At 50.4% G+C, this 22,305-nt stretch overlaps 3 protein-coding genes across 7 annotated transcripts; 1 reads left to right on the top strand and 2 right to left on the bottom strand.

Annotated features, from left to right (window-relative positions):
* Window positions 1-893: 893 nt before the first annotated feature.
* On the top strand, window positions 894-17,239 carry CRB3 (crumbs cell polarity complex component 3). 3 transcript variants are annotated; one of them, XM_027850932.1, is made up of 5 exons: window positions 894-1,017; window positions 1,288-1,446; window positions 2,292-2,362; window positions 2,674-2,817; window positions 17,052-17,239. In XM_027850932.1, exons 2-5 carry the CDS (start codon window positions 1,368-1,370, stop codon window positions 17,085-17,087), a joined length of 330 nt encoding a protein of 109 aa, XP_027706733.1. In that variant the 5' UTR covers window positions 894-1,017; window positions 1,288-1,367; the 3' UTR covers window positions 17,088-17,239. The 3 variants fall into 3 exon arrangements, with proteins under 3 accessions (XP_027706733.1, XP_027706731.1, XP_027706730.1); XM_027850930.1 differs by lacking the exon at window positions 17,052-17,239 and adding an exon at window positions 3,242-4,043 and having other exon boundaries at window positions 899-1,017; window positions 1,291-1,446; XM_027850929.1 differs by lacking the exon at window positions 17,052-17,239 and adding an exon at window positions 3,242-4,043 and having other exon boundaries at window positions 899-1,017.
* DENND1C (DENN domain containing 1C) lies at window positions 4,726-15,163 on the bottom strand. 3 transcript variants are annotated; one of them, XM_027850926.1, is made up of 24 exons: window positions 15,009-15,163; window positions 13,734-13,804; window positions 12,394-12,458; window positions 12,192-12,235; window positions 11,912-11,961; window positions 11,537-11,656; window positions 11,179-11,248; window positions 11,018-11,098; window positions 10,797-10,871; window positions 10,228-10,281; window positions 9,987-10,097; window positions 9,303-9,403; window positions 9,148-9,193; window positions 8,965-9,066; window positions 8,062-8,187; window positions 7,680-7,781; window positions 7,505-7,595; window positions 7,317-7,357; window positions 7,100-7,171; window positions 6,436-6,480; window positions 6,247-6,354; window positions 6,047-6,117; window positions 5,774-5,975; window positions 4,726-5,271 (listed from the first exon to the last, which is right to left on the bottom strand). In XM_027850926.1, the coding sequence occupies exons 2-24, from the start codon at window positions 13,781-13,783 to the stop codon at window positions 4,879-4,881; spliced, it is 2,220 nt and encodes a 739-aa protein (XP_027706727.1). In that variant the 5' UTR covers window positions 13,784-13,804; window positions 15,009-15,163; the 3' UTR covers window positions 4,726-4,878. The 3 variants fall into 3 exon arrangements, with proteins under 3 accessions (XP_027706727.1, XP_027706728.1, XP_027706729.1); XM_027850927.1 differs by lacking the exon at window positions 13,734-13,804; XM_027850928.1 differs by lacking the exons at window positions 12,192-12,235; window positions 13,734-13,804; window positions 15,009-15,163 and having other exon boundaries at window positions 12,394-12,457.
* Window positions 17,240-18,450: 1,211 nt separating the features above from the next.
* On the bottom strand, window positions 18,451-22,023 carry TUBB4A (tubulin beta 4A class IVa). Its single transcript, XM_027851115.1, has 4 exons — window positions 21,921-22,023; window positions 20,852-20,960; window positions 20,592-20,702; window positions 18,451-20,229 (listed from the first exon to the last, which is right to left on the bottom strand). Exons 1-4 carry the CDS (start codon window positions 21,975-21,977, stop codon window positions 19,169-19,171), a joined length of 1,338 nt encoding a protein of 445 aa, XP_027706916.1. The 5' UTR covers window positions 21,978-22,023; the 3' UTR covers window positions 18,451-19,168.
* Window positions 22,024-22,305: the final 282 nt, after the last annotated feature.

The raw sequence follows: 22,305 nt of genomic DNA, 5'->3' as shown, positions 1-22,305 counted from the left end.
TCATGACACCTTTTGGGGGTTTTCTTGGCAAATATACTGGAGCGGTTTGCCATTTCTTTCTCCAGCGCATTTTACAGATGAGGAAACTGAGACAAATGAGGTTAAATGACTTGCCCAGGGTCACACAGCTAGTTAGTGTCTGAAGCCAGATTTGAACTCAGGATGATGAGTCTTCCTGACTCCAGGCTAGGCATTCTGCCCAGTGTGCCACCTAAATGTCCTTCAGATCTCCTTAATAGGATAGGTTTACTCCCATTAATGGTTTTTGCTTCCTCCATTACAGGTGTATGATTTCCCAAAAGGTATATATTTCTCCAATAGGAGTCCCCCTAAAAGATGTGACTCTTACAACGGTTTTGTGACCCCCTTACAGGTTTGTCCTTGCCAACAGGTGCATCCCCTATTACAAAAGTGTCTTTCCTAAAAATTTGTCTCTCCATTTAAAGCATGTCCCCTCACCAGGTGTCTACTTATTAAGTTACAGTAGTGTGTCCCTTATTATGTTTTTACCCCATTAAAGGTGTGTATTCTCCCAATTCAAATCTATACCTCCCCAACAGGTATTCTTACATGTGTCCCATTATAGATGTATCTCCCCATTGGTTTAATATCCCATTACAAGTGTATGCTGCCTAATAGGTATTTGTCCTCCTGCTACAGACATGATTCCCCCTACAGATGTATGTCCCATTACAGATGTGTCTGTCTCCCCCCATCCCCCAACAGTATGTCTCTTTAACAGGTGTTTCCCATTATAGATGTATCCTCTGTTACAGGGTTATATACCCCAATACAGTCATTCCACCTTACAGGTGTGTGTCTTCTGTTACAGGTGTGTCCAGCTTAGCCCTGCCCCCTTACCTGGGGCTCAGGTGCACAGACAGGAAGTTTGCTCCCCCTCCCAGGTGAGTGACTAAACTTTCCGGGTCACGTGAGCGGGTGGAGCCAGCTGGAGACGACTGAGGGACAGTAGGACTGACTGCCAGGCTGAGGACCAGAGCTGAAAGCTGGCGCCAGGTAGGGGGTGGGGCAGCTCAGCCCAACTCTTCCCTTCCTTCAGTTTCCCTTCTCGACCCCCAGACCTTCTTCCGGGCCAAGCTGGGTTAATCTTTAATTCCAAGCTGGGAAAAGCGGATGGGGGAGCTGGGAGGCGGGACTCCTGAGTTCCTTCTGGGCTAGGGGCACCTGTCCTGCAGGGATCCTGGGTCTGTCCCTCCCCTCCCCTTCCCTTCCCCCTCCTGGGCCTTGGGCTCTCTCCTTTCTTCCCCTCTCCTTTCCCCTTCACAGTAGCCTGAGATGCGATAGCCACCGGAGGTGGGGAGCCAGGTCGGCCGCGGCATAGGCCTGGTTCGGTTCCCCAGGGGCCCATGGCGAGCAGCCCTGGCCTGGGCCTGTGCTTGGCACTGAGCCTGCAACTACTGAACCCCCAGCCCTCCTTGGCCCATAGTAAGTAACTTCAGGTACTGGTGCCTGGCTTCCTTATATTCCTGGTCAGAAGAGAGGGCCAGGGTGCTTGGGTCCTCGGCCCTGAGAGGAGGGGGACAGATTAGAGGTAGGATTCCAGTGGGGATACCTTTCAGGATATATATTTAGAACTGGAGCCCAAGGACATAGCTCTTTTGTTTAGGAGGGGGTGAAAACGTAGCCCGGGGGTCTATACCAGATGCTGGGAGAGCAGGGAGGTAGTCCTAGCTGGAGTTCCCAGGAAGGATAAGTTTAGATTGGAGAAACCAGCTGGAAGCCAGAACATTTGGACCCCCTCCTGGGAAAAGTCCTAGAGCTTGTGTCCTCAGAGTGGGTAAGACAAGATGCCAGGATACCTGGGGCGAGGAGGGGGAAGGTATTCAGAGCTGGGGGAATAGGATGCCAGAGTTTGGAGAAGAGGGCCAGGGTTGGATTCGATTTTGTCCTCCTGGCTTCCCTCTGACCCGTTCTATATCTGGGCAAAGTCCCTTAGAGGAAAAGGGGTGGAGCTTGAAGGGGGACAAGAGCTAAGGAAACAGGGTAGGGGAAAATCTAGTTTCTGCTCATGAACTGGACACAGGTATTCAGGGATCCTAGGCTAGCTGGAGCCTTCTTGGGGAGTGGCTCAAATCATTCTACTAGTTTCAGGAGCCTGGGGGAGGGGGACTAAGGTGAGTCAGGCACTCCTGGTCTAAGTAAGTAGTAAAGGCCATGCCCATACCTGGGGTTGATATGGCCTGAAGGGGGGAGAAGAGAAGGCAATGGTGTTAGTTTGTGTGTGACTGCTGGAACCCATTCCTTTCCCCTTCCCCCTCTCACTCCCATAGATACTGGCTACTCTGGGCATGAAAGCAACACTACTACCCCTTCCACAGCACCACCGGACAGTGGGGCCTTGGTGAGTTTTGGAGAGGAGGGATGGTTCCCCTAGTAATGTATGACGAAGGGAGGTACAGATCTGGATTTTAGTCACTCTATGACCTTGACCCAAATTCTCTTTTGGCTTCTGTCTCCCCATCTGTAAAGTAGAATAGGGGTGGGGTAGGACTTGATCTTCCCTGGTAGTTCACACTGTTGAATGTTATAATGTCCTTTCCACCCTGAGAAGCTCCATGTGTGGCAAATGGAGGGGTGTGTGTCTGTGGGGAGGGGAATGAGGGAAGATCCGAGCATGCCTTCTCAGTGGGTGACTCCCCTCCTTCCCCCTAGTCCCAGGGTGCAGTCACTGCCATCATCACTGTATTCTCAGTCCTGGGTATCCTCCTCCTGGTAGTGGCACTGGTCCTGCTGGGCCGAAAGCTTCGTGAGAAACGCCAGACAGAGGGCACCTACAGGCCCAGCAGTGAAGAGCAGGTGGGTGCCCGGGCTCCACCGCCCCCCAACCTGAAGCTTCCCCCTGAGGAGCGGCTCATTTGAGCACTGCATCCCCCTCTTCCTGCACATAACCTCACACCCCATTTCTGGTTTTGGACCTGCCTGACATTGGGCACTCAACCACTTTCACAACCCCCTCAGGGAGCATCTGGAGTAACAGTGAGGGCCTCAGATGCTAGGGGCTGGCAGGGAGTGGGCAGGGGGTGCTGACTCGGCTGCCAGCCACGGCCACCCTCACTACACCACCAAGCCTATTGCAGACTTCTGACTTTGGTATGTGGACATTGGCCTGGGACTGGCGGCTGCTACTTCTGCTTTTCCTGACTCGAATTGTGGTGGCCACCTGGCCCTCTTCCCTGATGGCCTGCTCCTGCCTTTCAACCCTGGTCTCCTTGCCTTTCAGTTGTCCCACGCGGCTGAGGCAGCCCCAGGTCCCCAGGACTCGAAGAACAAGGCATGGGGCTGGGTGTCCTGCTGGGGTTAGGGTGGGTGCAAAAGGTTTGGGCCCCCTTCCCCTTTGTGGGGAGGGGCAGAGACTGCAACTGAGCATCCCATACCCCTCCCCAGGCTATTTGATTAACATTCCACCCTCCCCGTGGCCACTTAACTCTCTCAGGACTAATCTTCCCCTCCGGGTGAATAATAATAGGTATTTGAACTGAAAAGGAGGTGCTTGGAAAAGTCTTCCGCCCCTTCTGGAAAATCTCCCCCCACCTACCTCCTTTCTCTGAAACTCCCTGGTCCCTTTTTCCTCTCCCTTTCCATTGCCACTACCTCCAGTTACCTAGAACTGTCCCTGGGAGGGGCTGCCTGATTTGTATTTTTTATAAAGATGGTCATAAGGTCAAACCCTGTATTTTATCATAGTGGTTGGGGTGTGGGGCTGATGCCCTGGGGTAATAGTGGGGTAGTAATTAAGTTTTTCCAAGCACACACCTTAGCTCACCTGTTGCTAAGGTCCTTTTCTGCTCTAAATTGAGTCTTTTACTAATGAAGGCAAACAATCCCAAAGAGGTTTAGTGACTAGGTTTAATGCATTACCTAGATTCCAAATCCTGAGCTAGAACCATTCCCACTTAACCGAGACCCTTGAGGGGTCCCATAGCTAGATGGGAATAGTAATTGCCATTTTTCTGGTGTTTTTAAAGCTTGCCAAATTCAAACTTTACATGATCTCCATTAAACCTACCCACAACCCCATGAAATAGATGCCAAAGGTGTTAACATTCATTTTACAGATGAGACAGGTTCATATGTTCATTTGCTGTGCTTGCACACATAGCTTAGCTATTGATTGTCAGAACCAGGATTTGAACTTGGGTCTTCCTGGCTCCGGATCTAGCACACTATGCTAACCCATTTGGTTTGGAGTAGGGCTCAGATTCCAGACCCAGAAAATGGGTCTTTGTTTCCTCAGGTCTGAAAAACCAGCTTATCTACTAGCTGGTTGCTAGAGGTTGCTGTATTACACAAAGCACAGGCCTGGAGTGGGGATGATTCATCTTCCGGAGTTCAAATCTGACCTCAAACACTAGCTATGTGACCCTGGACAAGTCACTTAATCCTGTTTGCCTCAGTTTCTTCATTTGTACAATGAGCTGGAAAAGGAAATGGCAAGCCACTATCTTTGCCAAGAAAACCTCAAATAGGATCATAAAGAGTCAGACACAACTGAACAGCATCTACCAGCTGCAAACCCTTTGGCCCTAGGTGACAGCTGAAACAAACCCAGATTTCCAGACTCCTCATTCAGTGATTCCAGCACGTCCCTCATCTGGGAGAGCTAACTCGGTCTGGCTGGGGAAATCTGAGGGGTGCAAACTGGCAGAGCCTGGCATGTATATAGAACAATCCTGCCTCCCCCAGGAGTGAGGATGGAGGTCACTGGCACAGGAGAAATAGCTTTATTGGGGGAGGCATCAAGGCCTAGTGTGGGGCTTGGTACTACAAGTGAAATTGGTATTGTATGGAAGTGGGAGGAAACCCAAATTAGTCACTGGATTTTTTTTTCTCAGTTTGGCCTGGCCAAAGGAATTGCCCCTAACCCTCAAACTGCTTTTTGAGCTGAGCCACCCTGGGCTGAATGGAGACCCTCTCTCTGAGGCCTGGGGACATTTCTCTATCGGTGTTTTGGGGTATAAGCACAGGGCTGGGGGGCCTGTATTCACAGATATTGGGAATCTCAAGCTCTGAAGAGATTTGGGAGGACTGAGGTACCTCAAGGGTCTCAGGGGGCAGCAACTTCGACTCTAGAATTTCTTCCTCAGCCAGGAAGGGTGGATGACTCGGAGAAGAGGCTTGGGGGACCCCAGTATCCACAGAGGTTTGGGAAGCCCTGGCTTCTTCTGACCTTTGACTGGGAAGAGCTGCAGCAGGGACTCTGGGAGATAGCAATTGTTTCTTTGAAGTTTCTTCTTCCTCTAGGTGGTGTATCTGGTGGGGAGAGGGTGGAGAAAAATCAGCTGAATGGATTTACTGGGCAGATTTGATGGAGCACTTGAGATAAAACCAAAGTTCTTAACTCAGCATTTCCCTACCATGGAACAGGCTGCCTGGAAAAACGTCTTTAAGTTAAAAACTGGAGGACCACTAGTCGGGGGCCAGAGGCTTAGAAATGAAAGAGACTCTAGATGTCACCTAGTCCAATCTCATTTTACAGATGAGTCAGGTGTAGAGAGGTTGAAAGACTTGTCCTAGGTCACATAAATCAGAGAGTATTCTTGTTCAGCTAGATGTAGTAAAATCCCTAATAGCTATGAAATACATTATTGTATGGGGGTAGAGAAACATCCAAATATTTTGGGGAGGAGAGTGCCCTAGAGGCCTGTTGGAGCTAATGGAGGCAGTGCCACCCCTCCCCCACCTTAGGGAGACCCAACTAGTTGAAGTGAGCAGTCCAGTGGGTATGAGCTGGAGGCTTTAAAAGGGGGCTCACCAAGTTGAAACAGCTGCCCTGACCCAAGTGGCAGCTATCCAAGCTGTGGCTGGGGTGCAGACCAGGGGATTCTCCAGGCCCAGATGTCCCAATGCTAAGATTGTCAAGAATCTCCCCAAGCAAGTCCAGTTCTCCTGAGCCCAGGAAGTTGCTGTCCAAGTCTTCTAGTTCCCAGGGTTCCTTGGGCCCAGACAGAGGTTCCCTAAGGGAGGAGAGAGGACTCAGCTTCTAGTCCCAAATCAAGAATCCCGGCCCCAGAGGAATCCAACCTACCTTTGTTCCTCTCTCTGGGGTGCCTCATCCTCAAGGCGGGACTGGGACCTCCGGGGACGCAGGGGCCTGGACTGGAAGGGGTATTGGGAGGGTTAGCAATTCCCAGACACTTTTCTTCAGGGTGCAAAGTGGGTCTTGGGTTTTGATCATGTAACCAGGTGATAATTTGGTACATGCAGGGGTAATGAGGTGTCCCTTACCTGGCCAAAGTGGTGAGTGATGGGCAGACGGTGTTGAAGACGTTCTGAGCGGTTGTCAGGGGCTGGGACCCGGAGAGAACCTCCTCTCTGCAGCAGGAGGTCACTGTCCTGGGGGAAGGGAGGCCTGTAAGCCGAGAACGTCTCCTAGCCCCACTTCCAGGACTTCCAGTCAGTCTCTCTCTGTCTTACCTTGTACCTTAGCCGATTTTGCACTCCCTTGAGTCCAATCTTGGCCTGGGGATGGGAAAAAGGAAACCAGATGTTTTTGGAGGGGATTCTTGGCTAATTCTGACTGCCTTTTCTGAAGCCCTTTTTAAAGTCTGCAAAGTCAATTACATTCCCTCATTAGATCCCCACAGCAGGGAGAATTAAGAGTTTACTGGTATCATCCCCATTTTACAGATGAGGAAACCAAGTAGTGAAATTACTTGCCCCAGAGTCTTAGGTGTGGGATTTGAACCCAGGTGTTCCTGGTTCCCAACCCAGGACTGTTCCTTTGAGTCAAACTACCTAGGGCTGGGTCAGAAAGGCCCCAAGCACCAAAATTTAGAGGGTGCAAGAATGTAACAATGGGCTGTACAATTTTAAAATGTTACATTTCCTTTGTGGAAACACTTTCACTACTTGAACCAACTTTGAAACTAGTTAGTATGAATACTAGCAGATTGCCCTTCTTCCATACCTATCAGGTGACCTCCTTAGCCTGGGCTCCCAGGGTCCCTCCCTGCCCCTGAGCCATAGCTGCAAGCTCCGTACTCTTCCCAAGATTCTCTGCCCCCACACCCCACCCAGCTTGGCACACAGCTCTAGTCTCTGCTGCCACACCCCCACCTCCTGCCTGGATGGTCCTTACAGAGCGGTACATGTTCTTCACAGCTGGCTGGGTTTTGGCTTTCACAGAATGCAAGAGGGCTCCTCCACCTTTCTGGGGATGGATACAGAAGAGGCTCATTGCTGGGAGTGTTGGGGGGTAAGGGGGAAGAGGGCTGGGAGGAAAGGAATGACTTGGTCTTAGAGGAATTGGTAGGAAGATGATAGATAACTGAGGCCCTGGGGGGGATTGCTCTTACTTTCAGATTGTCTGCCCAGAGCTGATAGGATCGATGGCTTCCTGGTTTGGGAGAGAAAGAGACTTTAGCTATGGGTCTCCAGACTGATCTATCATTCCCTATTCCTCCCTCCCACTCACCTCCAGTCGGAGGCTGGGAGGGAACTTGGATCCTGGGATCACTTTGGGGCTGGGAGCCTAATGTCTCACCTGAGGCCAGCCCATTGCTAGTGATTTCCTGCTCAAACAGGTCAGAGAAGCCTTCCCCAGAATTCAGCTTCTCTAGGCGCTCGTCAATGAACTGGGGAGGGAGAATCAGGTATATGGCCTGCCCTGGCACCCAAGCATCAGCCCCTCAATGCCTATGCCTTTGACTTAGACATACCTGTTTGAAGAGTTGCAGGTGGATGGCACTTTGTCTGAAGGCCTGTAGGGGTCCTGGCTTCTGAGCCAGGAAAGCCTCCTCACTGAACTTCATGGGCTGTCCCTGGAGAGCCATTGCATCCTAAGATGTCTTTTCTATCTTCATACTTTCACCTTCTTGACCACCAACCCAGCCACAGAGGACTAACCCTTGATTCCACCCCATCACCACCGCCTAGCTGAGCTGACTAAAAAGGAAATTAAGTAATAGAACCCAAGAATCCTTTTCTGTCTACATCTATGCCCATACCCCAGCGGCTTCAGCAACTTAGGAGTTCTGCCCCCCAAGCACCAGTAGTCTAATCCCTTCCCCCTAAGGCCTGTATGTCTAGATGTCTGCTCACATGACTGTAGATCAGGGCGTCTCTGTAGCCACCAAAGAGCACAGCTTGGGCTTTCAGAAAGAGTCGAGATACTCCATCACCAGCCGCCAAAGCTTCCTTTCTTAGCCTTAGTCTCAGGAGAGACACCTGTTCCGGGGAGAGGTAGAACAAGGGGACCTGAGAGGGAACGTTCCCTTCCTCTCCCCAGCAGGGTCAGCCCCCCAGAACATGAATATGACCACATATTCATGCAGGAGACAGAGTGAAGGGTCTTTGGGTGGGGGGTGGTTTATACAGAAAATGGAATGACAGAGCTGGGAGAGACCTCAGAACATGGAGCCTAGAATGCCAAACTGAAAGGCATCTTCATAGATTTGGAGCTGTAAAGGACCATGGAGATCATCCAGTACAATACTCTCATTTTGCACATGAGGAAACAGGCCCCAAGAAGTTAAGGGAAGTATCCAAGGTCACCCAGGGTAGCAAAATCAGGATTTGAAGTCAGATTCCCCGACTTTAGTGTTTCATCCATCACACCATAGTTCCCTCATCAAATCCAGCCTCCATATTTTGTAGAAGGGGAAGCTGAGGTCTAGGGTGTGAATAAACAGTGATTTACTCAAGGTCACACTTCGAATTCAGAGCAAAGAAGGGCAAGAATTCAGGTCTCCAGACTCTTGGTCTATTATTTCAACAATTCTTAGGTAGTGCCTCATTTTCTAGGAACATGAGGGGAGACCAAGAAGATGGGGTCCCTGGGAATGTTTTCCATCATGCTCATCTCTCTGTAAAAGGAGAGTGATCTATGTGTGCCCTACCTGCTGCCCAGACAGGCTGGAAGTGGGATAAGAGACAAGATGGGAAATGGTTGTCAAAGAGAGACAGGGAACCTTGAAGGAGGTCTTAGAGCAGGAAAGGACTGACCACATCTGGGGGCAGTGTCTCCACATCCTGGAATGGTGACTCCAAGGTGTTTGTGTCCACATTCAGGATGACCACATCCTCCAGGGCCTTGTCCCGGACCCTCTGAGGGGAAAGAGTCAGGTTTGCCCTCTAATTTCTGGGGCTGAGGAGCCAACTGTTTCTTTGTTTCCCAACTTCACTCACCTCAATAAGGCTGGTGTGGACACCGATGAGGTAAGGCATAGGGGCACTGCAGGCAGAGGGAGAATGACTCAGGTAAGGGAAGACAGGGAAAGCTAGCTCCAGGAGATCACCATGCCCCGAGCCTGCCTGCCTCCACACCCCATTTGATTCCTCACCAGCAGTAGTCCAGCAAGTGAGGGGGTAGTGTGGGGATGAGTATGTGTTCCCAATGCATAGGATACAGCAAGCCACAGGATGCATGGACGCAGGCGGTCAGCTGGGAATGATGGAGATCCAAAGAGAGGAAGTAGTTATGGGCCCACTGCCCAACCATACAGACTCCCACAGACTCCTAGGTCCTCCAACACAGAGAACTCCCATGGCCCTCCTATCCTCCCATCCCTTTCTTCAGTGTGTTTCTGGACCTGAGCTCCTTCCACTCCACATTCACTCCCTATCATTCCACCTTCTTATGCCCAGAGTTAATTTCTTGTCTGTAGATACTCCTTCTCACATGTGCCCCTACTCCTAGACCCCTCATACAAGCACCCTTGTTCATATTCCTAATTCAGATTCTCCTATCCTCGGAGATCTTGTTATCCCTCCACCCTTAACTCCTGGGCCTCTGGACTTTTCCCTCTAGCCCAGAGGTTCCCATTGGTCTCCAGTAACCTGTCCTTTGTGTTCCCTTTCCCACCAAAAAGATCCTTGATCCTCATCCTCTCACCCTAGAGATTCAGGACCCTCGGAGCCACTGACACCATTCCTGAATTCTCATCCCTATTCCTCTGCCCCATTGCCCTAGTCTCTGTTCATCCTATCTTCAAGCCTGGCCAGGACAGAATGGAGCCGGGCCTCACCGTGCTGAGTTTGCTGGCAGTGAGCAGAACTCTCCGCTCACTGAGCAGAGAGCTATAGAGGCCCACGATGTTCTCTGAAGCCACAGCTACCACCAGCTCTGTCAGGTTCCTCTGTGAACAGTTGAATAGTCAAGGGACAGCAGTGCCAGGTGGGCCTGAAGCCTCTGCCTCTGGCCAGCCCAAGCTCCTGCCCTCACCCCTGCTCATCCTAATCTTGCTCCCTGGTTGGACCTCAACTCACATTTTCTGGGATGGAGGGCAGGTGTCCAGAATCTGGAGCAATGAAGCAGGAGAGCTGAGGGTGGGGAGGAATATCGGGGTTTCAGATCTTGGTTCTTGACTTCCAGATATGAAAAGGAATCCAGCTTCCCCATAATTTTCTCACCACTCCCTTTTTGATTACTCCTGGTATTTGTTATCAGATCTCCCCACCCCCCTCCAAACTAACCTGAGCCCTCTACTTGATCTCTACTGGCTTTCAACACCAACTTCTGAAAGAATCACACCAGTCCCAACAGTTTCCACACAATCCCCAGGAAGTTTCACAAGTAATGCCATTAGATTTGCATCAAAATACCCCATTAGATCCCACTGGACCTATTAATGGTAAGAGAGGTAAAACCTACTTTGATTCCCTACTAGGTCCCCTTTTGACATCTACCAGATCCCCACTGGATTCTGCCACCAGTTTTCCTGATGAGATAGGTAACTGGATCCTACCTGAGGTTCCCTCTATTCTCTGCAGTTTCCTAGATGCTTCACTCCCTGCCCCCAGACCCTAGTTCCTACCCCAGCCCTTTCCTTATTCACCAGTTGGTTGGTCCCAGGTGCTGGAGGTAGGGAACTGGGGTGACTGGTAATTCTTAGCTTGCCCTTCTGTGGGTCCTGAGGATCCAAATGGAAAGGTAGGGGTGAAGAATGGAGCCGATGAGTTTTTCCTGTCCAGCCCAAGAGGCTGATTACCAGGCTGACCTCCCCCAGATGGAACCCTGAAGTAATGGAGACCCAAGTGTTCTGAAGAGGGTACGTACCAGGGACAGTCCCAAAGGAGCCTCTGGCCCAGGTACTGGATGCAGATACAGGGTAGAAAGAAGTTCTTCAGCCTCAGAGACCTGTGAGTGGAGGCAGGAGGGCTCAGGGAAACATGGGACAAGCAGGCAAGGGAGAGAGGGGAGAGGAAAAGGGGCCTCACCTGATCCTGGGCTAACAGGTCCCCAAGACTGTTGAGCAGTTTGTAGAAAACCTCAAACCAGGGCAGATCACTGAGGGGAAAAGGGGCAGCTGGCTCTGGGGTGGAGCAGGATCCCATCCCCCTTCTATCCCAGCCCCTGGGTAGCTGGGCTAGAATAGAACATCTGAGCTGGAAGGAACCTTAGAGAGTATGTCATTTGGGCATGCTCCCCTCCACCCCCTAGCTTTTGACAGATGGGTCTCAGAGAGGGGATGGGAACTTACCCAAGTTGCACAGCTAATCCGTGACAGAACTAGGGACAATCTAGGCCCGCTGGCCCCCAGCCCACCACTCACTCCCTGTCTCCCCCACCCCCAACCTGAGTATGCAGAGGCAGCTCCTGGCGCTGGTCCCCAGGCGACAGAAGCCAAATCTTCGGCTCCCAGCCAAGTCGGTTAGGACAAAGGTGAAGTGTTGGGCAGCTAGACTGTGGCCTGCCCTGGTGAATGTGGGGAGGGAGGGAAAGCTGCTCAATGCCCCCACCCACCTCATGCAGGCTCCCAGGCCCACTCCCCCTCAGCAGAGTACAAATCCATCCCATCTGTTGGTCTCTCCTCTTTCCCTCCCAGCCTCAGTGGCTCTTTGTCCTGCTATTTTCCTCTGTGCCTGTATCTCTGTCTCTGACTGTGCATGGCTCTGTGTCCTGGCGTTCCCTTGTTTCTCTGTGTGTCTTTCTCCATTTCTTTCTCCTCACCTCTCCAAGTCGAAAGGGAAACAGAATTTGGGTACTGTTTGCATTAATTCCTAGGGATGGAAACAAAGGCAGAGCAGCTTGGCCAGGGGCAGGGATTGGGGGTTGGGGGTGGAGAAGGTCCAGACCTGGACATAGAGGCCTCTATATCCCCTCATCAGGACCTGGACATCAGGCTTCTATTGCCCCTCCCCCATCCCTCTCTTTGGTTGGGGCCCCCATGGAGGAGGGAAGGGATGGTAGGGTTGGGACCCTGGCTTCTGGGGCAGGGATGGGTACATACCTCATCAGAAAAATCCTTAGGGAATTGGCGCAAGATGGGGGGTGCTGCAGGGACAGCTGGTTAGTGAGCTCAAGACCTCCCAAACAACCCAGACTTCCCTGTTGCCGCCCCCAGCCTCAGCTCAAGGGCCTCACCATCTATACTCCTTTTTTCTACCCCTCTTCTTGACCCTACCAGACTAGATGGAACTCCCTCAACTTACCATCCTGCAGAGAGGTGGGGTAGGCGGCCTCAAAGAACCAAGCAAATGTGCTCTTGGGATCCTCCCTGGGGAACAAAGAGGGGTGGGGAGGGCTAAGGCTCCAGCAACTGGGGTACGTGTGTGTGTGTGTGTGTGTGTGTGTGAGTGTGTGTGTGTTTGTTTTCACCTGCTTATCTCTGGGTAACACACTGGATAGAATGCTGGACTTGAAGTCAGGAAGTCCTGAGTTGAAACCTATACTAGCCTGGCAAATCATCTAACATCTCTCACATTAACAGTTAGGGGACCCAGGCCTGAAGTCATGGTGAAAGCCCTGAGTTCAAATCCAGTCGAAAACTCTAGCTGTGTGACCCTGGGCAAGTCACAACCCCTGTTTGCCTCAGTTTCCTCATCTGTAAAGTGAGGATGATAACAGTACCTACTTCTGAAGGTTGTCATGAGGATCAAATGACACAATAATTATGAAACACTTAGCCTAGTGCCTGGCACATAGTAAGCACTATATAAATGTTACTATTATTTTATCTGTAAAATGGGGATAATAATGGTATATACCTCCCAAGGTTGTTGTGAGGATTAAATGAGATAACACTTGTAAATCTCTTTGTAAAGCTTAAAGTATTATATACATATTTTTATGTGTTTCTGTATCAGTTCTATGACTTACTACTAGTATGACCCTGTGCAATTTTTAAAAAAAATTAATCCATTAAACATTTATTAATTGCCTACTTTATACAGAGCATTGTATACAGTTCTGGGTGATCAACAAAAGTTTAAATAACATACAGCCCCTACTCTCATGGAGCTTAAGGTCTAGTAGGAAGACATGATTTACATATAAATAATAATAGTACAAATAATACTTGATAAGCACATTAAAGACTGGAGGTACAAAGGACTCAAGTGCAAACCAAGATGAAAAATGATTATTAAGAAGAATCAGGAAAGGTTCATGGAGAAGGCAGCCTCTGAACTGGGCTTTATAGGATAGGTAAGAGGTCAATGGGTGGAGAGAGAGAGAGAGAGAGACACAGAGAGAGAGAGAGAGAGAGAGAGAGAGAAAGCGAGCAAGGAGTTTCCAAGTGTAGAAAGCAAAGTGAGCAAAGGCTCACTTTAGATATTATTAGGTTAAGTATCAAGCTTGTTCTGTAAATAGTAAGGATTCAGATCTTGGGACCTCTGTTTCCTCGTCTGCTAAGTGAGGAGGTTGGCCTAGATGATCTTTCAGCTCTAAGCTCAACTCCTGGGCCCTGTCCCTATGTTGGGGTCTATTTCTGTATCTGTCCCCCTTTAATCACACAGCCTTCTCCCAAGTTGAGACTCTCATTAACCCTCACCTGGCTATTTCAAAGGCCTCTCCACTGGTCTTCCTCAAGTCTCTCTTCATTCCAATTCAACCTTCACAAACCTGCCAATACAATTTTCCTGAAGCATGAATCTGATTGGGCCACCCTCCCCCACTCTATAAAATCCACAGGCTCCTTGTAACCTGAAGCCCTTTGCAACTAGGTACCTTTCCCAAGGTACCTTTCCAATCTTCTTACACATTACTCCCCTCTACTCCCTCTTCAGTCCAACCAAACTGGCCTTCTCCTGGTTCCTCACACGTGATGCTCCATCTCCTGTCTCCACCTCTTTGGATAGGCTATCCTACATGCCTGGCATGCCCTTTCTCCCCACCTCCATCTCTTGGAATGCCCAATTTCCTTCCAGTCTTGGTTGTACATGGGTCAGTTGGAGTAAATCCAGTGCTGTTGGCCAGAGGGTACCTGCCAAATCCATCCCATCTATCAGTCTCTCCTCTTTTGCATGAAACCTTTCCCGGGTCACCTAAGCTGTTGTGCATTTCTTGAATCTATTTTGTATAAATAGCTACATATGTGCATTGTCTTCCTTTTTGAATGTAAGTTCTTGAGGTAGGGATAGTTCTGTTTTTCTCTTTGTATACCAGTGCCTAACAGATGCCTGGCATACCTAGTAGGCACTCAATAAATGTTTGTTGGTTGATTGATTGGTCGGTGCATGTCCCTGGGTCTCCAGGGGTCTTCTGTCTCTGTTTTTGTGCCTTTTTCCATCCTCATGCACAGAATCTCTCACTGACTGCACCGTATTTCTGGGAAGGCACAAGACACCTGGGTTCTCTTATCCCTATCATCCATCTCTTCCAGTCACCTCCTAGGATAGCAGTCAAAAGAGTCTACGGAAGTGAGGAAGGATGGAGAGGTAAAGGCAGAGAAACAAGGAAAGACATAAATACAAAAACAGGGAGACATAGAGAGAGACAGAGACAGAGACAGACATGAAGGGAAGGAGGGACAGGGAGACACACAGAAACTCAGACCAGCAGAGAGAAAGAGGCAAATAGAGACAGACCTGGAGACAGGCTGAAGGGGACCAGAGATGATGGAGGCTGCACAGGAAGGTTTTGAGGTGGCTTTAGTAGAACTGTTCTTCTTCCTTAGGGCTATAGCCAGCTCACTCTCCTCCTCATCATGAGATCTGTTCCCTCCCTTCCCCTGTTTCCCCCCTACCTTAACGAGAAGGGCTCTCTTGGTTCAAGTCCTTACCCTTGGGCTATACTTAAGGGGTATGGGGAGATGCCTGGGCCTTACTTGATCCCGGATCCCATGGTCCCCCTGCTGAATGGGTGCAGCACAGTGTGGCCAAGACAGGCTTCCCTGGGGGTCCCGACTGGGACCTGTGCTGAGGCAATGGGCCAGGGGTGCTGGGTGCTGCGCTCTTTCTTCTTCCTGTGTGGCTTAGAGAGGAAGTCTGCTGGGTGACGTCCCCGGAGGCAACTCTCCCCTCCCTTGCCGGCTTTGCAGAACCCAGGCACACTGCCTTCCAGTCTCCCCCATGAGGAAGTGGGGCTGAGTTGTTGCCTCTGGGCCCAGATCAGAGCTGAAGTAGCCAGAGGCCAGCATCACATCTATACCATTTGGGCAAAGTTGGTCACCTGCTAGATGAACTCCTATAGCTGACTGCAATTGCTTTGCAACTTGCTGAGACTCTCCTACCTATCCAGAGAGCTTCCTTCCCTCCCTTTCTTCCAGGCTCCTTCACCTTGCTCTGTCCCTCCATCTCTCTATCCCTATCCCTTTGTCCCTCCTCCCAGTGGCTCTTCTGTCACCTCCCTGTCCAGGTACAGGAAGACCACTAGAGGGAGTCTGAGTTGTATAGTGGGAGGAAACACACAGAATGAGGTACTTAGAGAAACACAAATAAACACACACCTTCCCACCATTTCCTGTTCCTCATGGAGAGAAGAAATGAGTGTGTACATGCATACAGCACCACACTTCTGACACCAGGGACACTGATTTGTCAGGAAGCAGGCAGCTGCGGACATAGACATATCCAGAGACTGGGTTCATGTTCCTGGAGTGGCAGGCACCCTCTGGCCAACAGCACTGGATTTACTCCAACTGACCTATGTACAAATTATGTTGTCCGAGAGAGAGATAGGAATGGAACTGAGGAGAGAGACAGCGAGCGCAAGAGAGAGCAAAGTTGGGGACTAGACAGGGAAAGAGACAGAGCTAGGTCCTGATGGGAAGCATGCTTGGAACCTGGATGGTGGGAGCATCAGGGAGAAGAGATTGGGGGATGGAAGGAGAGCTCTGGACCTGCTCTACTGGATCGATTGCCACTTCCCCCAAACTTGCTCATTCTTTGAGTTAATCCACTCAGTTTGGGGAGTCCTTCCCTGGGCTTGTCTTGTGTTGATGGACAACTGAATGAGTGCAAGATTGCCTAGCTCACTGGACCTAGCTAGATGCTTCATATCCCATCCAGACATCCAGTACGGCCATCTTGCTATTCCCCCTACCAAACAGGCCAGGGCAGCCTCCCCATATACTCCCCACTCCTTGCTCTGAATGAAAATCAAATCAATCCTACTGTTGCTCTCATAAAGGGCATATTAATGAACTGCTCCATGGTTCCAATCACAATCCCTGCAACTTTCCAGACCAAAATTCCTTTCTCCAGTCAACATTCCGCCATATCCCTAGCTGTGTTGTCTTCCCCCATTAGAATATAAACTCCTTGAAGAGATGGACAGTCTCACTACTTATTTGTAACCTCAGCACTTAAGACAGTGCATGATGTATTGTAAGCTCTTAATCCATGCTTTTTTTATTCATTCATTCATTTACCTAAGGGGGGGAGTCTATTTAGTGAAAAATCTAATCAAAGGAAAATGATCCATGTTAAAAAAAATTGATTATCAGCCCTTTTAGTCCTAGCCAAAAACTGGAAACTAAGGAGGTGTCCTATTTGATATAGCTAAACAAATTGTGGTATATGAATATCATGGAATATTATTGTGCCTTAAGAAGTGAAAAATGGACAGCTTCAGAGGAAACTTGGAAGACTGTTATGAACTGATGCAAAGTGATGTGAACAAGAACTAGGAGAATATATTCCAGAAACAACACTGCAGAGATAAACAACTTTGAAAAACTTTAAAACTCTGATTAATACAAAGATAAACTAAAAGAATGATTCTGAGGCATGCCACTCACTTCCTGACAGGAGTCATGAACTGAAAGTACAGAGACACATTTTCAGATGTGGTCAATATGGGGATTTGTTTTTCTGGACTATGCATGTATCCAAAGCTTTATTTTGCCTTTTCTTTTCTTTTTAATTAGCTCAATGGCGGAGATAATGGTGGGGACAGATTATGAAAGAAAAAGAATGAGTAACAGTGTCATCAAAGCCAACACTTTTTAAGGAAACTTTGCACCGAAACACAAGCCCACCTAATACATTCCTATAATATCATACATATGTAAGTTATGTCTATGTGTATTCATTATTTTTCATTTAAGATTGGCCTCTGTGTTAATAAAATTGCAATCAATTCTAGAAAAAAAATTCTTGCTTCAGGATGGAGTACCTCTAGATCATCAGTTCGATCTGGTGCCTCCAAAAATATATGTGTGCATGCACATGCATACACACAGATGCATAAGTGTACAATTCAATATATACACACGTATATATACATACATGTGTATATATGCACACATGCATGCATGCAATACATATGCTCACATGTACACATACAGGTACGTGTGCATCTGTTTGCTCTTGTTTCCAAAGTGGATTGTTTAGTTAAAAGTCACTTGCTCACAGCCCAGTCTGATTCTCTGGTGTGAAAATGTGAATCATTAGCCAGTGGGGAAACCAAGGTACAAGTTGGCAGAGTAGATGACCTTTACAAGGTCCCTTCCAGTTTTAAAACCTATGATCCTCTTTTCTTTAACAAGCCATTAGCTTTAGGAACAGATAGGAAATACAAATATAATTTCATGGATTTGCCAAAGGCAGTCTACTGAATGACAAATAGCTTTTTGTCAGGGACCCGACACACCTGCTGTGCTGTGGTAAATTCTCAGGACTCACACTGTCAAACAAAGGCACAGATCTTGTTTTCTTAAAGTGTGGTATCAGTGGTATTAGGAAGCAGAGGACCTTGGAATCTTGGTTCTGTTGCTGACTACCTGTGTAATTATAAGCAAGTCTCTTCAACTCAGGAAAATGTAGAGATTGGACTAGATCTGGGATCCCTTCCAGCATTGAAACCTATGACATAGACAATCCAATAGCTGGGATTTGGCTCTAAAGACAGGTGGCTAAAGGGAGTGTATGAAGCCAAGTGCTATGAGCATCTATCTGCCTCCACTCCTGCAAACCTGGGATCCTCCAGTGTTGAATGACCGTTGGTCCCATATCCCTCCTCTGGGCTTCTGCCCTTTTCAGCTCTGCCTCCCTCCTGAGGCAACATGCTGGGGGTTGGTGTCAGGTGACCAGACCCACAGTCTAGGGCTATTTTGAGCAGGGTGGGGCAGGTCATGCTCTCTAGCCCAGCTGTTGGCTGGGCATAAGTGTCAGGGCCCAGATATGGGTTGGGGGACAGGCACAGACTTCTCTGGACAATGGGGGAAGGGGATACTTCCCCAGCCAAGGGCCCTACAATCCTCCTCCCCTATGGCAGCCTCTTCTGAAGCCCACACCTCCATCCAAAGTCAGACTTCTCCACACAAGTGTGTTATCATGATTTTATTGTGTAAATGTTTAGGGACATTCACTGAGCCCCACACCCTCCCTGCCAACCCCATCCAAATCACAACACTAAGCTAAGGTGGGAGTTAGTGCATGCTCGTCTGGAAAAACGAAAACGTGCCCAACATAGCATAGGGTGGAGTTACTTGGGGGAGGAAGGAATTTATTTGGAAGAGGGGAGACACCCAAGGACTGAGGGGTTCAGTTCACAACTCCATCATTCACTCTATGTGTATGACTCAAGGTCCCTTTTTTATGAAGGGCTTGTAATCTCTAAAGTTTCTTCTAGGTCTAAATCCCTCTCTCTCATGGCCGCCTTTTCAGGAGTAGTTTCAGAGGGAGAATAGGAGAGCTAAGGTTTAGAGGGATCAGAGAAGATGAGGGAGATACAAGGTCAGAGAAGTTGGAGAAAAATTGGGGAAAATATCAGGGAATTTGGGTAGGATCAGAGAAGCTGGGTGTGGATGGGGCTGAAGACAAGTCAGGGGGACAGTATAAGGGAATTAATTAGAGAAAATGAAAGTTTGGTGGGGTCAGAGGACAATATGGAGTGATGTGAGCAGAGAAATTGAGGAGACATAGTAGGGTCAAGGTAGAATCCAGGGGAAGAAGTGTCGGACAAGAATGAGGATGATGTGGGGTCAGAACTGGGGAGGGTAATGTGGGGTCTGTGGTGTAGGTAGACCCAGTGGGAAGCACTCTAGGCCACTTCTTCCTCCTCAGCTTCCTCCTCAAATTCCCCCTCTTCTGCCGTGGCATCTTGGTATTGTTGGTACTCTGAGACTAGGTCATTCATATTGCTTTCAGCCTCAGTGAACTCCATCTCATCCATCCCCTCACCCGTGTACCAGTGAAGGAAGGCCTTCCGGCGGAACATGGCCGTGAACTGCTCGGAGATGCGTTTGAAGAGCTCCTGGATGGCAGTACTGTTGCCGATGAAGGTGGCTGCCATCTTGAGACCCCGGGGTGGGATGTCGCACACGGCTGTTTTGACGTTGTTGGGGATCCATTCCACAAAGTAGCTGCTATTTTTGTTCTGCACGTTCAGCATCTGCTCATCTACCTCCTTCATCGACATGCGGCCACGGAAGACGGCAGCCACTGTCAAATAGCGCCCGTGGCGGGGGTCACAGGCCGCCATCATGTTCTTGGCATCAAACATCTGCTGAGTGAGCTCAGGGACTGTCAATGCCCTGTACTGCTGGCTCCCTCGGCTGGTGAGTGGGGCAAAGCCGGGCATGAAGAAGTGGAGACGGGGGAAGGGGACCATGTTGACCGCAAGCTTGCGCAGGTCAGCATTGAGCTGGCCTGGGAAACGAAGGCAAGTGGTGACTCCACTCATTGTGGCAGACACCAGGTGATTGAGGTCCCCATAGGTGGGTGTAGTGAGCTTGAGAGTACGGAAACAGATGTCATAGAGGGCCTCGTTGTCGATACAGTAGGTCTCATCTGTGTTCTCCACTAGCTGGTGGACGGAGAGGGTAGCATTGTAGGGCTCCACTACCGTGTCTGACACCTTGGGCGAGGGAACCACACTGAACGTGTTCATGATGCGGTCTGGGTACTCCTCACGGATCTTGCTGATCAGCAGGGTGCCCATGCCTGAGCCTGTGCCCCCACCCAGCGAGTGGGTCAGCTGGAAGCCCTGCAGGCAGTCACAGCTCTCCGCCTCCTTCCGAACTACATCCAGGACCGAGTCCACTAATTCAGCACCCTCTGTGTAGTGACCTTTGGCCCAGTTGTTCCCAGCCCCAGACTGGCCTGGAATGAACAAGGGAAGTCCTTAGTCACTGGAGGAGGTGGGAGCTGGGACCCCTAAAGCAAGTAGCCCATATTTTTGGACCAGCGATCCCATAAGCAGCTATAGGAGGAAAGGGGCAGTTGAGAGGTAGGATTCCTGGCTTGTACTGTTTGGGGAGAGCCCCTGAGTTGGTTTCACTTCTGCTAAGAATGAAGCAGTAGAAGACAGAGGGGAGAGATAGGGAAAGCCTGGAAACCTAGTACCCTAAAAAGAAAAGGCAACTCTTAAAGCCTGCCCCCTACTTGTTGGGAGACACATGTGGCTGCTTGGGTCTTAGTAAGCACAATAATAATAACCACGCATCTGTCTCTCTGTGACTCACCAAAGACAAAGTTGTCTGGCCGGAAGATTTGCCCAAAGGGGCCAGAACGGACCGAGTCCATGGTCCCTGGTTCCAGGTCCACCAGCACTGCTCGGGGCACATATTTCCCTCCTGAGGAGAGATATCTTTCAGAGCTGGGGACTCATGTACTCACTCTGTTTCCATTCCCCACCCCCACCCCAGCTCCCAATCAGGGACCCAGGTGAACAGACCACCCCACTGGGGACACAGACCACTAAGCCCCTGGCAGACTGGCTCACCTGTGGCCTCATTGTAGTAAACATTGATCCTTTCCAGCTGTAGGTCACTATCACCATGGTAAGTGCCAGTGGGATCAATGCCATGCTCATCACTGATCACTTCCCAGAACTAGGGCAAGGAAAATCATGAAGAGGGTGGGGCCAGGGCCTCTCCACAGGGAAGAAGGATCCTAAGCGAACCCACCCTACACATACTTACAAAGCACCCACCATATAACTAGGGTCTCAGTCACCTACATATACACGGTGAAGAGAGAAAGGAGGGAGAATCAGTAACACTGTAGGGGTGGTGAGGAATGGAAAGTGTCCAGAGACTGACAATCCATGGGAGGGGCATGGAGAAGACGAAGGGGACATCCACTGGGGAGACAGAGAGATGGACAGAGTAGGTGGAGAAAGCAGGGAGGGCTGCAACAGCTGGCTCCTTCTGGCAAACCCCTCACCCTGGGGGTTCCCGGGGCAGGGCCTGGATGCCTGGACCCAACACAACGGGGGGTGGGGGTGTGTGTGTGTGTGTGTGTGTGTGTGTGTGTGTGTGTGTGTGTGCGCTGGGTGGGAGAGGGTGTTGGCGGAGAGAACAAGGGCGGGTCTATTTATATCAGCAAGGTCTGCTAGAGCTAGAAAGAGCCAGCTGTGCAGCCGGGAGCCCACTACTGTAAGGCCGGGAGTCCCTTCCCCCCCCCCCCCCCCCGCCCCGGCACCGTGGCCACTGCTGCAGGGGCACAAATTGGGATGTTCCCCTCCCCCACCTTATTTGCGTTGTTGTCCCCCGGCCCATTTAAATCTCCCCTCCAAAGGACACCCTCCCTCCTCCAGCTACACCCTCCCTCCCCCATGCAGCTCCTGGGACCCCTCCCCCCCTTCTTTATTAGCAGTCCTGAGTCCACCCCCCTCCACTGCCGTGGGGGAGAACAATACTGCCTCAGTTTCCCTTATAAGACTTCCGGGGGTAGGGGGGAAGCTCTGCTCCTCTCTATATCCCCTACCCCCCACCCTGGGGCCCCAGGCCCTCCCCAGGGACCCTACTCTGCGCACGCGCCGCCTGGAAGGGAGTGAGGGCTGCCCCCACCTTGGCTCCGATCTGGTTGCCGCACTGGCCCGCCTGCAGGTGCACGATCTCGCGCATGGTGGCCGCGGGGGGGCGCGCGCGCGCTCCAGTCCTCGCACTCCTGGGGAGGGGTAGGCACGCGCTGAGTGTGTCTCTCCAGCCAGGCCGCCCCTTATATTTCCCCTCGCGCAGCTTAGCGTCACCATGCACGTCACTTGCTCTCGCCCCCGCCCCCTCCCTCCCTGCTGAGCCGGCTCACTGCCCTCCCACGGTTCCGCCCAGCTAAAATTCTCCCAGGGCGCGTGCGCTTTCCATCTCGCAGCACCTGCAACCTCAGGGGCGGGGGCTGTGGCCGTGGCCACATGGGACTCCTCGTGGGTCCGCCCTGCGCACTGCGACTGCCTCC

Source organism: Vombatus ursinus, unplaced genomic scaffold, assembly GCF_900497805.2.
Source record: "Vombatus ursinus unplaced genomic scaffold, bare-nosed wombat genome assembly UNPS02009173.1, whole genome shotgun sequence".
NCBI classification, from domain to species: Eukaryota; Metazoa; Chordata; class Mammalia; order Diprotodontia; family Vombatidae; genus Vombatus; species Vombatus ursinus.
The sequence above is the reverse complement of the archived record's forward strand: the minus strand, read 5'-3'. Positions and strand labels throughout refer to the sequence as shown.

What these genes read in the sequence shown, in the direction of transcription:
- CRB3 (XM_027850930.1), top strand. Translation starts at nt 1,368, where the DNA reads ATGGCGAGCAGCCCTGGCCTGGGCCTGTGCTTGGCACTGAGCCTGCAA. An exon ending in CCAGCCCTCCTTGGCCCATA is followed by an intron (nt 1,447 to 2,291) that starts GTAAGTAACTTC and finishes TCACTCCCATAG; the next exon opens with ATACTGGCTACTCTGGGCAT. An exon ending in GGCCCAGCAGTGAAGAGCAG is followed by an intron (nt 2,818 to 3,241) that starts GTGGGTGCCCGG and finishes CTTGCCTTTCAG; the next exon opens with TTGTCCCACGCGGCTGAGGC.
- DENND1C (XM_027850926.1), bottom strand. Translation starts at nt 13,783, where the DNA reads ATGAAGAGAGACTTGAGGAAGACCAGTGGAGAGGCCTTTGAAATAGCC. An exon ending in CTGCCAGCAAACTCAGCACG is followed by an intron (nt 9,404 to 9,986) that starts GTGAGGCCCGGC and finishes CATCATTCCCAG; the next exon opens with CTGACCGCCTGCGTCCATGC. An exon ending in CCCCAGAGAGAGGAACAAAG is followed by an intron (nt 5,976 to 6,046) that starts GTAGGTTGGATT and finishes CTCCTCCCTTAG; the next exon opens with GGAACCTCTGTCTGGGCCCA.
- TUBB4A (XM_027851115.1), bottom strand. Translation starts at nt 21,977, where the DNA reads ATGCGCGAGATCGTGCACCTGCAGGCGGGCCAGTGCGGCAACCAGATC. An exon ending in GCAACCAGATCGGAGCCAAG is followed by an intron (nt 20,961 to 21,920) that starts GTGGGGGCAGCC and finishes TCCTTGCCCTAG; the next exon opens with TTCTGGGAAGTGATCAGTGA. An exon ending in GCCAGACAACTTTGTCTTTG is followed by an intron (nt 20,230 to 20,591) that starts GTGAGTCACAGA and finishes TGTTCATTCCAG; the next exon opens with GCCAGTCTGGGGCTGGGAAC.